Here is a 12,735-nt window from a genome sequence, read left to right on the forward strand (position 1 = left end):
AGTCTTTGGCGTACGAGCGTTCAAGCCAACGAGAGACTGGTGTGTTGCCTTCCTATGACGAGCACATGAGCAGTCGAGAGTCGATAGAGCTAGCTATGTGTCTAAATAAGCATTAGAGACATTGGAAAGCATCGAGTTCTTGAGATGCACCAAACGAGGGGCATATTAAATTTTGGAACTTGCGGGCCCCGTGTAGCATAGTGCATGCCCCACGGGTAATCTCTCGTTACAATGGAGAAGACCTTTCAGCCACCAGCCTAAGCTAATTACTAGTATGATGTAATGAAACTCATTAGCTAAGAAGAATCACTATCATTCGACATCCACTCGTCGAGCCCCTCATAAAGGTGCGAGGTTAGGCGGCAAGGCGAGCGACAAGAGCAGACCCCGTGCATGCCTAATATGCTCATAGAGAATTTTTCATACTCGTGAGCACCTCATGCACTCCGATGTGCTACTCATGAGATATAGAGGTTGTCCACTCTTGGACTGCATAATAGTACACTAATGTAAGTTAAGAGTAAGGTCTCCTATATACGTGTTATGGGTGTTGAGCTTGCCAATGAAAGAAACCTTAATATATTTAAAAATATATTATTTTTGTTCTCAATAAAGTTTTTGAACCTAGATTTCGTATTTTTGCCAAAATAATTGTAATAGTGTCTTTCTTATATATGAATGTTTCGGTGAGATTTTGATTTTAGCTCGATAATTCTCAATATGCATGAAGATACGTGGTCTCGAAGTTTGAGTGAGCTCGCTTAGGTATGATGCTTTCATACTTCTTTCTGTGTTCTGACCCTACAAATGTGTTTTTTTATATAAGAAAATACTTGACTCCGGCAAATAAATTTTATATGAATATCTTTTGTTTGTGGGCTTAAAGTTGAGACGAATGGGGTAACACCCTCAAAGCATATGGCAGATGATCATTATGCAGATGATCATTAGTGTTGGAAAAAATTCTCCCGGCGTGAAGCATGAAACTTAGTAGATGCCTATGCACATTAAAACTGTTTTGTTTAGCTGTAATGTTGTATTGTCTTATACCGTTGCCGCATGTTATATTAAAGACACGAGTTTCAATTACCAACGCACGTGTCACAGTATGTCCCACCGCACCGTGTGACTGAGCCCGCGTTGACGCCTTAGCCGCTAAGAAAACCACCGCCAAGCAATCCACAGGGAGCGATACGCGTCCACCACGCTCACTGCACACGTTGAGGCCCAGTTCCACATGCACGAATTTCCCATTTATGCCCTTTCGTCGTCGTGTGTAACCGACGCCCGACCACCACGACGAAAAGTGACGCACAGAGAGAAGAAAAGGCAAACAAACCCTCAGAATCTAAAGGGAGGTAAGGATTTAGGAGATGAAGAAGATGGCTTTCGCTTGGAAGAAGAATGACCAAGGGAAAGAAGATCAGAAGCCACCGAATCTCTACCCTGTCGTGATCGAAACCAACCCAGAAAGAGATTCCCCATTTCTCTCCAACCCCAGAAACCCCTCTTCTTCTTTCCTGTACCCATCAATCGATACCCACAACTCCCCTCCTCCCCCTTCTTCTTCGACGTCACACGCATCGGTTGATCCCCAGAAGACCAATCATCCTCCTTCGTCTTCTTCGTCCATGTATCCATCTTTGGATATGTCCGATCTCGCCGAGAACCTCTTTGCCGACGCCGAAGAGGAGGCTCCAGTTCCCAATCCGACCGCTCCCCCTGAAGTATCAGAGGAGACCCTTGTCACCATCCCGGGCGCCATCGCCCACCTCATCGACAAGCAGTATAGCGTCGAGCTGGCCTCGGGAGAGCTCTCGATCGTCCGACTGCTACAGTCAGGCAATGTCGTTGCCGTCTTTGTAAGGATTAGCGACGAGGTGCAATGGCCGCTTGCCAAGGACGAGCCTGTGGTCAAGCTTGACGACTCGCATTACTTCTTCTCGCTGCGCCTCCCTGCGGATGTCGGGTCTCCGAGTTCTGAGAAGGCGGAGGATGTGCTCAATTACGGGCTGACGTTCCCTGAGGAAGGGCAGGGAAAGGCGATGAAGGAATTGGATGGGATCTTAGAGCAGTATGGCTGCTTCTCGGTGCAGTCGGCTGCCAAGGTTCCCGGTTCAGACCTGCCTGTTCCGGCGGTGTCCCAGAAAAAGGCGGGGGCGGATGAGGCGGCCGCTGCGGCGTATTGGACTACATTGGCACCTAATGTGGAGGATTACAGTGGGTCCGTGGCACGGGCGATAGCATCGGGTTCGGGGCAGCTGATTCGGGGGATTATATGGTGTGGGGATGTGACCGTGGATCGGTTGAAATGGGGGAACGAGTTCCTGAAGAAGAGGATGGACCCCAATTCTAGCCCTGCAGAGATTGATAAGAAGACGTTGAAGAGGATCAAAAGGTACGCTGTTCTCATTTTTGTTTCAGTGAGCCTTGTTAATTTGCCATTTCTGAGTTTAGTATATGCGGTACTCTTGTGATTGGGTTTGCGTGGGGTTTTTGCAAAACTTCGCTCTTCTTCTTCTTCATTATGCATGTTTTTAGCTTTTTTATTAAAGAATAAATATCTATATTCCTGCAAATTGTTTATCGAAATTTTGTCTTGCAATTGTTAAATGATTGGTGAAATTAGAACTTTGATTTTCTCAAAGTGGATCTAATTAGTAAGAGTCGGGTGTTATTTTGTTGAATGGTTTCCGGAATGTTTAAGCCTGGATTGTTAACTGGTGGTTGTTGATGCAGGGCAAAGTCAGTAACTAAAATGTCTGAGAAGGTAATGACAGGGGTCTTATCAGGGGTGGTGAAGGTGGCTGGGTTTTTCACCAGCTCCGTGGTGAATTCTAAAGTGGGTCAGAAGTTTTTCAGTCTGTTACCAGGAGAGATTGCTCTTGCCTCCCTTGATTCGTTTGGTACGCACAATTTACTGCTTTTGTTTGTTCCTTATGATGTAATTTCGATTGGTAGGTTAGATAAATGCGGGAAATGATCATAGCTATATGTTCTGAAGACTCTAGGCTTTATTCATTTGTCAGCTGATTCTTAAACAATTCACCTTGCAAAGAAGCAATTGGGCGCCAAACCTTGACATTCAATTGTCTTTCCACTTTTTTTCTCCTTCTTTCCCTTTCTCCTTTTCCCTTCATATCATGTGATTTATTATTGATGGAATCTTATGCATTTTCTTGGTTCTTTGCCTACTCTTTTCCCTTCATTAATCATCCTGTATTATTAAGTGTTCTTGCCATAAAGTCTGGCATGTGTAGTCCAGCTGGCGGGGCTCACAGTTACATTTTGGGTTGAGTAGGTAATTAACTTGCACTAAGTTTTGGAATTGTCTTTGCAACCAATTCAGTCATGCTGCTATATCCTGAAAAGGTTGGAATTTGATAGTTTTGTTCGGACCATGAAAAGGTTCCAAAGCTTTGATTGATCATGATCCTCTTCATAGTCTGCCTTTTCTTTATGTCAGTCCATATCTCATGGATTTGATTATAATTCGTATATTGGCCGTTTTGAATTGTCCTCCACATCATAGCTTTTCTTCTTTCCAGAGGTTTGACCGGTCAATAATCAACTCCACAGAAAGTCTGTAACACTATGCTCCGAGCATTAGGCTGATTGGCATCTTCTTTTAATTTTGTGGCAGTTCATTTCATTTTATCATGTTCGTGGGTCTGTACGTGTCTATGTACAGTTCCACCTTTTTCTCACTTCTCTTTGTGAGTTTTTCCTTGCATTTTACTTCTTAATTTGTAAATTAATGCTTTTGTACGTTGTTCATTCGGTTTCTCCTGCCATTGGAGCTCACTTGTTTAACTCTAATTTGCACACTTTGTACTTTCCCTGTTCACACCTGCATTTACATTTCTAGACGGTATTTGACTGTTTGCAGCATTTCTGACAAGCTACGCATTCCTGAATTTTATCCAGAGGCTGAAACAGACAACACCGTTTCAAATGATTTTTTCACGAGCTACCGTCAAGAAGGAGAAACCATGAGAAATTTTAGTTATAAAAACTCTATTCTCTTTGGCCATCAAATGATGTTGGCCCTCTTCCCTGCGGATATCATAGTTACACTGCTCAAAATATTTCGGTACCTTTGTTGCTTGTGTGACTGAGTTTTCAAAACATTCTCATCTTAAAGAGTTGGGATCCCTTATTATTGCCCTCTAAATCTTGTTACCATTTCTTCTCGAGCTTGTTTCTCTTCTTATCATTGAAATGCAACTGAGAAACATATTTCTGCGCAATTGGATATCTATAGTGGATTTTAAAACTCAAAAATCAATTAGTAAATTATGTTTGAAGCCAATTTAGTTGTCCTAGCCCCCTAGTAGGTCATGATTGCAGCTGTTTTAATGGCTCGGGATTTTTTTCTTTGCCAGCACAAGAAGGTTGATGGTACTGACATCTTTTTATTTTTAAACAGGTAAGGTCTGTGATGCTGCTGAAGTTGCTGGGAAGAATGTTTTATCAACGTCATCGGTTGTGACAACAGGACTTGTATCACACAGGTACTTTTCGTTTCAATCTTTTGTTATTTTCGGTGTGTTTTACATAGATCCACTGAGAAAACAGTTGCAAGTACATGTTATGTGTGAGGTGACCTAAAACAATGCCTTGCTTACACAATTTTTCCACTCACACATAATGGTTTTGGTTCTTCAGTTTTGCTTCTGGTCACTTTGTTTGTTCTCTGTAATTCCTGCGAGGAAAGAATTTTTCTTTATAATTCATCCACAATTATCAAAACAGATGTCTCCAGATTTTCTTTCTGCAAAACATGTGCTGCTCTCCGTGGGTTATGGGAATTTCAATATTATTTTTTCTATTGTTAAGAAAACACAAGATACTTGCAAGCACCCTCTTGCTTGTGGTCACTTACTTCATCTTGGATTGGCTTCTGTAGGTAAAAGTATAAACTACCAACCAAAACCGTCAGGTGGTTGTATGTAAAAAGAATATGCATAGTTTGGGATGGACGAGTAACTTGTTTTCTTATTTTGCAGATATGGAGAGAAAGCTGGTGAAGCGACCCAAGAGGGACTTAATGCTGCAGGTCATGCTCTTGGTACAGCATGGGCGGTCTTCAAGATAAGGAAAGCCTTAAACCCGAAGAGCGTGTTAAAACCATCAATGCTTGCCAAATCTGCGGCCAAAGCAGTGGCCGAAACAGAGAAAGCAAAGAAGCAAGCAAAGTAGCATGGCAGAGCATCATTCACTTTGTAAATTTTGATTGTTCCTTCTTGTTAAGCTTTCTCATTGCTTCACCACTGAATTTCTTGTATGATTTAGGGCTCACTGCTGATGGTGATTTTTTTTTTTTTTTTTACATTCCATTTTGCAATACTGTCACCGAAATGGTACTCTTTTTTTTTTTTTTGCCTTGTAAGCTGTCTGTTTGTTGTGCTTAGTGGCATCCATTATGCCACAACTGGAGTTGTTTCATCCTTCTTTTTCATTTTTGGTAATGGGACTGCAGCCCCAGACCAACTACCGCATGCAACAAAATACTACTTGTGGCAAGTTCACCACTGCAAAACTATCACCATGATCATCGTGCTTATTAGCGCCGATATAGAACGCAACACTATATGATTAAACGCAGTTCCATTTCGAAGTCTCTTAGCGCAGGCGCAGCAAAACAATGGCAACTTGCATAAATAATTTTCAAAAAATTTCGATATTGTACGATAAAAATGACGTGTTCTCTTTAACGCCTTAAAATTTTTGAAATCCGCTTGACAACTTTTTATGACCTTTTTACCCGAGTGAATGTTACGAAGTTCGTGTGACATTGTTTTTGGTCATGATTTGCTGGTTGACTAAAGCAAAGCCTTATTTAAATGTATATTTGTACATATGTAATGAATGTCTCAACGTCAGTTCTCTGGAAGCACCCAAAAATTACATAATTTATGTGATCTGTATTAATTGTAAAATGAAAAAAATACTTTAATAAAAATTATATATTTTATACCAAAGTGTGAGAAATCGTGTGAATTTTTATTATATTTTTTTAATCATCACTTAAATGTATGTTTACATTTATTTTTGTGCAAAAATAAGTTTTTATGAACCTTTGCAAATACCTTAGTAAAATAAAAAATAATTGTACTGTACAATAAATATGATACATTTTTAAAAAATACTGCACAATTTTTGTTATTTTCTTCATGTTGAAAATCACAATTTTTTGGTTTAAAAAAAAAACTTTTTTACCCTTCACACACGATTTTCTAAGTATATGTGAAGTTTCTTTCAAATATGTGATTATTTTTTGTAAAACAATCTACCATCTCTGTTCTTAGGTTCGTATCTTTTCTATATGACTTCGAAAACCTACGTTTTTTCGGTCGTTGAAAACTGTGACATAGGCCTATAATTTTTTTGTTTTGAATCAGAACTGAAACCCCCTTTAATATTTTTGTTTCTGCATTCCAATGCATTCCAAAATCGAAATAAAATCATGTTATGCATATTAAAACAGGCATGACTACTTTATTTTTGTATGTTCTATGTTATTTTTCAGCTCATGTACTAAAATCGAGAAAAATAATAAAAAATTACAAATATAGTTCAAGATGTTAGCTTTTCAATGCCATCAAAATTACCTTGATTTGATGAGCGGTTGGGGAGAAACGTCGTGTGGAAGATAGACTACCCGGTTGTTTCAGTTTATAAAACAAGTTTTTATTCCTATTTTAGAACTAAAAAATGAGAACTCTAAAGAGGTTTTCGGCTCTAACTTAAAACAGGAAAGTCATAGGCATATGTCTCAGCTTTACAACGGTTATAAAAATGTAGACTTTGAAAATCAAAGCAAAGAGATACGGACTTGAGAATAGACTGTTCTGTAGAAAACATGTTATTTTCACATAATTTTTTGTGATCTTCTCATAAATATATGTGATTTTTCTCCTATATATGTGATTTTTTTTCTAAACATTGAATTTTTGCATATATTTTTTATGATTTTCTCTTAAATATATGTGGAGTTTCTCATATATATGTGATTTTTTCCCTATATATGTAAGTTTTTTCTAAATATATGTAGAGTTTCTCCTATATATGTGATTTTTTGTTTATAAAAATCATATATATTTAAAAAAAAATCATATATTTAGAATAAAATTATATATAAAAGAGAAAAATTATATATCTTTAAGAGAAAAATCGCTTATATAGGATAAAATCATATATATTTAGGAGAAAATCACATGTTTAGGAGAAAAATCACATAAGAGAAAATTGCATATATAAGAAGAAATTCACATTTATTTAATAAAAAATAAAAAAAATATGTGAAAATCATACATATATAGAAGAAAAATCATATATTTAAGAAAAAATCGCAGAAAATATGTGAAACTCGCAAATATGATGTATTTTTTATTGTATACCATATGATGTAGAAATCGTAGAAAAAATCGCAGAATATGACACTCTACAATGTAGTATTCAACCATATGAAAATCATACATATATAGAAGAAAAATCATATATTTAAAAAAAAATCGCAAAAAATATGTGAAACTCGCAAATATGATGTATTTTCTATTGTAAAATCATAAAAAGAAGGTTTACACGGTATTCAACGACTTTGGTATATAATATGAAAATACAATATAAGAAAAATCATATATAAAATATGTAAAATCTCATATTGTATACCAAAGTCGTTGAATACCGTGTAAACCTTCTTTCTTTCTCCTTTCTTTAATTGTCACTTAAATGTATGCTCGCACCTTCTTCTTTTTTTTGTTATTCACGAAGTGCGCAAATATAACTTGTATGAATCTCTTTATGATCATAACTTCACAAATACCTTAGTAAAATCGCATATTTTATATCAAAGTCATTGGAGACCATGTAAATCTTATTTCTTTCTTCTTTCTTTAAGTATTACATAAATATATGTTCACACATGTTTTTTTGTGGTCTTCACGAAGCATAAATATAACTTATGTGGACCTCCAGATGATCGTAACTTCATAAATACCTTGGTAAAATCACATATTTTATACACAAGATATGTGATTTTAACCTAAATGATTTGCAACAAAGTGTTGCGAGGATGCGAAACTTTGTATTTATGTTTTGCGAACGTAAAAAATTTTGGGACTTTCGTAATAAATAATATGTGATTTTTCTCTTAAATGATGTCATAAAATACAAAATTTACAGAACATTAAACCTGAAATATTTTGTAGAACAATGACGAACTCATAATTTACATCACAATGACAAACATCCACGTTATAAAAAATCATTCTACAATAAAACATTAAACCTACCAAGTATAAGAGATCAATAAGATCATGTTTAAATAAGTAATCTTAACTTACTATGTTAAAGACATTATTATATGTGCAAGTTATGCTACAACTTGAATTGTACAACTTGAACTCCTTCATTTTTCAGGTTCATTTCTTAAAAAACCCATTGCTTGTTGCCCCAGTTGATCGAAAATAAGATCTGCAACATAAATCGAGTTTAAGGTCACTTTAGGTACCCCAAATTTATGTTTGCTACGTATGCAATACTGTCTAACGGATACCTTGTCAGCTCCAAACCAAACATAAGGCATGTTGTCAACATCCAAGCATCCAGTAGCTCTCTATTGTTGCCCTTTAGTTATGAGTGTTTATTGTGATTAGTCAATGTTTATAAGTTAGTTTTTGTTAGTCAGTAGTAAAATAACAGAAATGTCAGTTATTAGGCTCATAAAGAAAGAAGTATGGTAAACGGCCATTGATAGACTATCTCATTTTTTCATGTTTTGATTGTGGGCTTTTTCAAGTCTTCATATGAATCTTTTTAAATGCTACATGTATGGTACATTCATGTTAGATTCATTTGAGTATACATACAAATATAACAAAAAAATAAACAAACAAACGTACAAACCTAACACTTATGTCACTTGCCATCAAAGTATCTTCATAAAATTTAGACTCTTTTGGCTCATTTTCTCTCTCATATACATTTTGACTTTCCTGACCAACTTATTCTCATCAATAATTAAAATTGATTATAAATGCATATGTGTTAGAACTGCTACTTGAAATTAAATATAAACACATAAGCATGACTTGGGACATTTACAAGTACTTTAATAACCACCATTGCTTTGTTGCTTGGGGGTAAGGATAGGGGTTTGAACCACTTTCTGCTCCCATATTTTTCCTTTGGTTTATAAGTATTCATCGCAAACTACCTAAGATATACATTGGAACAATTAATTAAAAAAAGCTACATAAATACAAAAAAGAAATTATTAAACTCCTAATGAATACAAATTTTGCAAACCAACAGTCTCTAACATACCATTATTTGTGCTTTCGCCTATTATAGGAACCTCACCACAGTGATTGCACTTGTGTGACACAATATCCTTGTGTTTTGTTGTTCATCCCTTCTTTTTAGGAAACCACGGTTTATTATACACTTTTAGTTGTAAGGCGGGAATAAGGTTCAGAGGAGCGATGTGTGGGAGATTATTTGTCATCGAAAAGAATTGATAAGTATTATATGCAGTTTGATATGATTTAATAGTGTAGAACTTATCGTAGTAATCTTGTAACAGCCCCAACTTATCCTCATGAAAAGTATAATTTTTTTAAACAATTGTGAAAACCAAAACCCAAGGATCTGGGGCCTCAGAGACTTAACAACTACCAAACCATAAGTGATCTTTACATTGAACCAACCAACAAATAGCCAACTTTATTAATCAATAAATAAATGTCATAGAACAAAATTAAAATAAAAAATATAATCCAAAGCCACACTATCAAGAAATATCAAAACTAGTCACACAATCTCGCAGGCTCTATATGACAATCATCCCCATCACTGAGCTTCAAGTCTTGAGAAAGATATTTGAAACACGGGGTAAGAACCAAAGATTCTTTGTACAAATTCCTGTAAAATCCAAACAGAAAAGAAAAGAGTATAAATCAAATTCATGCAAAATATTTAGAGGAATATAATAACAACAATCTCATAATTCATTTACCATTCAAGCATCTAAAAGCAAGTATCATGCAATAATAATTTCTCACATGTGACAGAAAAAGTAAGAATGCATGAACTAATACAGAACAATAAAGATGCATGATTCAATGCACATGCATGAATAAATTATTAAGTTATTATCAGAGTTCTCTTTTGCACATTTATCCTTATTAAATGCACACAAGTTTAGTTTCACTTTTTATTAAACCCGTAGATACTCAAAAGAGGCACAACAGTTTTCGAAGTCCAAGTTAGGTTTTCAGTTGTAGCTTAACATATAATTTATATTTTATTACTAGGTTTCACACTTGTTCATTGATTGATATCAGGAATCAGCACCATCCATCAAAATATTAGAAATCAACATCTAATGTCGGGACATCAAGGAAATCAGCATCCACTAATGCCACTATCTTGGTATACCAATAACAACAGTTGTGCCTACAACAACACCCCCAGGAAAAGTGGCAGAAAACTTCTTAAAACGGTGGTTGAAAACTCTCTAAAACTGTGGTCTAGAGGTGAACCACTATATCGAGTTTAGGAGCACAAACGCACACGGGGTTTTAGTATCCTCACGATTTTTTAAAACTGTCATCAAAGATTCACACACTATGGAAGGGACATCCAGAAAGCAAATTAATTACGATGTTTATCTCTTTTATCTTTTTAACAAAAGTAAAGTTCTTTATATAAGAATCGTTTTACAAATCAACATGCAAAACCCAACACAGGATCTGACATGATACAATTTTAACAGTGCAATTAAATTATAAAGACAATAGTTTTAGAATGAATTTTGTAATGCATAAAGACAAATCTTTGAGCAACACATACTCCTGGCCCATATGACCTACAGTGGTTCACATCTGACCACCAATGCAACTTATGCAAAATCCTTAGTGGACATGCAACATAGTTGTTCAAAACATGCTCACAATTCACATTCTATCACACACAACAAGGATATACATATAAAATAATTTGCATATGCATATGAACAAATGCTTGCAATATACATTTTCTTCATAATCCATTTTATATATAAACTCTCAAATATGATTGTATTCATGCATTTAATAAATTTCATAAGTTTTCATGCTTAAGACATAAGCATGATAATCCAATGCATATCATAACTAATAAATATTTTTGCCATTCATATGCAATAATATTGATCATACTACATTACTTGGGATGCAGAACATACCCATTGAGTTATAACTATGCTGCCACAATGTACAGGACAATATTAGTATATTGTTAGCAGCATGTTTCTTATGCAGAAACATGCAACCAAAAGCAGTGGACAGCACATAAATGTGCAACATTGTTTTGCCCTACAACAACCCACCAAAAATACAAATAAAACTCATTTGGCAGCATTGAGAATAATTACAAATTCAGTCAACTATGACAGCATGAAAGAATAATTTTAAACAGGGTAATAATATGGATCAAAAGTCATGATATCAAGGTTGTTTCGATGCCAACCCATATGGCAGCATCGAACAACCTAGTGACAACCACCTTAAATTTCTTGTGTAAAGATTTTTGGACAGTCACATGCAGGTAAGTGAAATATCACATCAAAAACTGGCTTTTGTGAACTTGGTTTTGGATAACCGATACACCAAAATAGTTGGCCTGTGCGAGAACAGCCTGGATTTGTCCAAGTGAAAATAAAGTGACAGATTTGTCCAGATCTGCCCACCAGCAAAGGCCGACAATTCTGCAAACATTGATGTTGCTGAAAAATAATTTTGTTATCCATTTAACAGAAAAATTTGCTCTAAATGCTTGTGCACAGCCCACAATATTTCAACATAATGGGTATGTTTGGCAGTCGATCAAACACCATCATAATAGCAATCAAATAAAGAAAACATGATGCTAGAAAAATAACTATGATACACAGTCATACCAACAATCACGTGAAGAAAAATTAGGATGCTGAAAAAATAGCTATGATGGACAGTTATACCAGCAATTACATGAGAAAAACATGATGCTGGAAAAATAATTGAGGCACAGTCATACAAGCAATCACATGAAGAAAAACAACAGTATATTGAAAATCAATCTGATGCACAGCCATGCCTACAGTCACATGAAAAACAAAAAAAACAATATGCTGAAAATCAATGTGATGCACAGCCATGCCAACTGATTTTTCATTATATGCAGAAATGCCTGAGAGTCAATTTTTTTTATAAACACAATCATAATAGCAACTATGAAAATAAAAATAGCATTGCCGGTAGAAATAAATCTACGATAGGTCTGGTTTGGATCAGATCTGATCCAAACTAGACCATGATAGGTCAGCCGACGCATGGTCAAACTCCCCCCCACACACACACACACACACATATATATGTAGGTTCCTACGACAGGCCTGGTTTGGTGTCAGATCTGATCCCAAACCAGCACCCTTGATGGGTCATCCAGATCTATGGTCGACCCCTCTTATATATATATATATATATATACATATATATATATATGCTTTTGCTATATCAATAATTTAAACATAGAGTTATACAAGAATAAACAAGAAACAAAACACGCTTTCATAAAAAAAATCGAGTTACATGCAACCGTGCATTGAGGCATGTGTTTGTATAAGCTTTAAAAATCAGATTTCTTATTTTTCAACTAAAATCTCACATAAACCTGATTTAGCCTATTTTTTCCCATTCAGATCAAGAGAGG

At 35.7% G+C, this 12,735-nt stretch overlaps 1 protein-coding gene across 4 annotated transcripts in view; it reads left to right on the forward strand.

Annotated features, from left to right (window-relative positions):
• Window positions 1–1,285: 1,285 nt before the first annotated feature.
• The window catches only part of ERD7 (Senescence/dehydration-associated protein-like protein), a 28,901-nt gene continuing 17,451 nt past the window's right edge, over window positions 1,286–12,735 (forward strand). For 3 of the 4 annotated variants that reach the window (XR_016432380.1, XR_016432379.1, XM_090008869.1), the window contains exons 1-4: window positions 1,286–2,398; window positions 2,740–2,906; window positions 4,430–4,514; window positions 5,010–5,225. Coding sequence is in view for 2 of the 4 variants with exons in the window: in XM_090008869.1 (XP_089864995.1) it covers window positions 1,374–2,398; window positions 2,740–2,906; window positions 4,430–4,514; window positions 5,010–5,202 (1,470 nt within the window). In the remaining 2 variants the exon portion in view is untranslated. Of the gene's footprint in view, window positions 2,399–2,739; window positions 2,907–4,429; window positions 4,515–5,009; window positions 5,333–12,735 lie in introns of those variants that run through there. The other variant, XM_090008868.1, reaches the window with a different exon arrangement.

This window comes from Nuphar pumila, chromosome 6 (assembly GCF_984573655.1).
Source record: "Nuphar pumila chromosome 6, dmNupPumi1.hap1.1, whole genome shotgun sequence".
Lineage (NCBI taxonomy): Eukaryota > Viridiplantae > Streptophyta > Magnoliopsida > Nymphaeales > Nymphaeaceae > Nuphar > Nuphar pumila.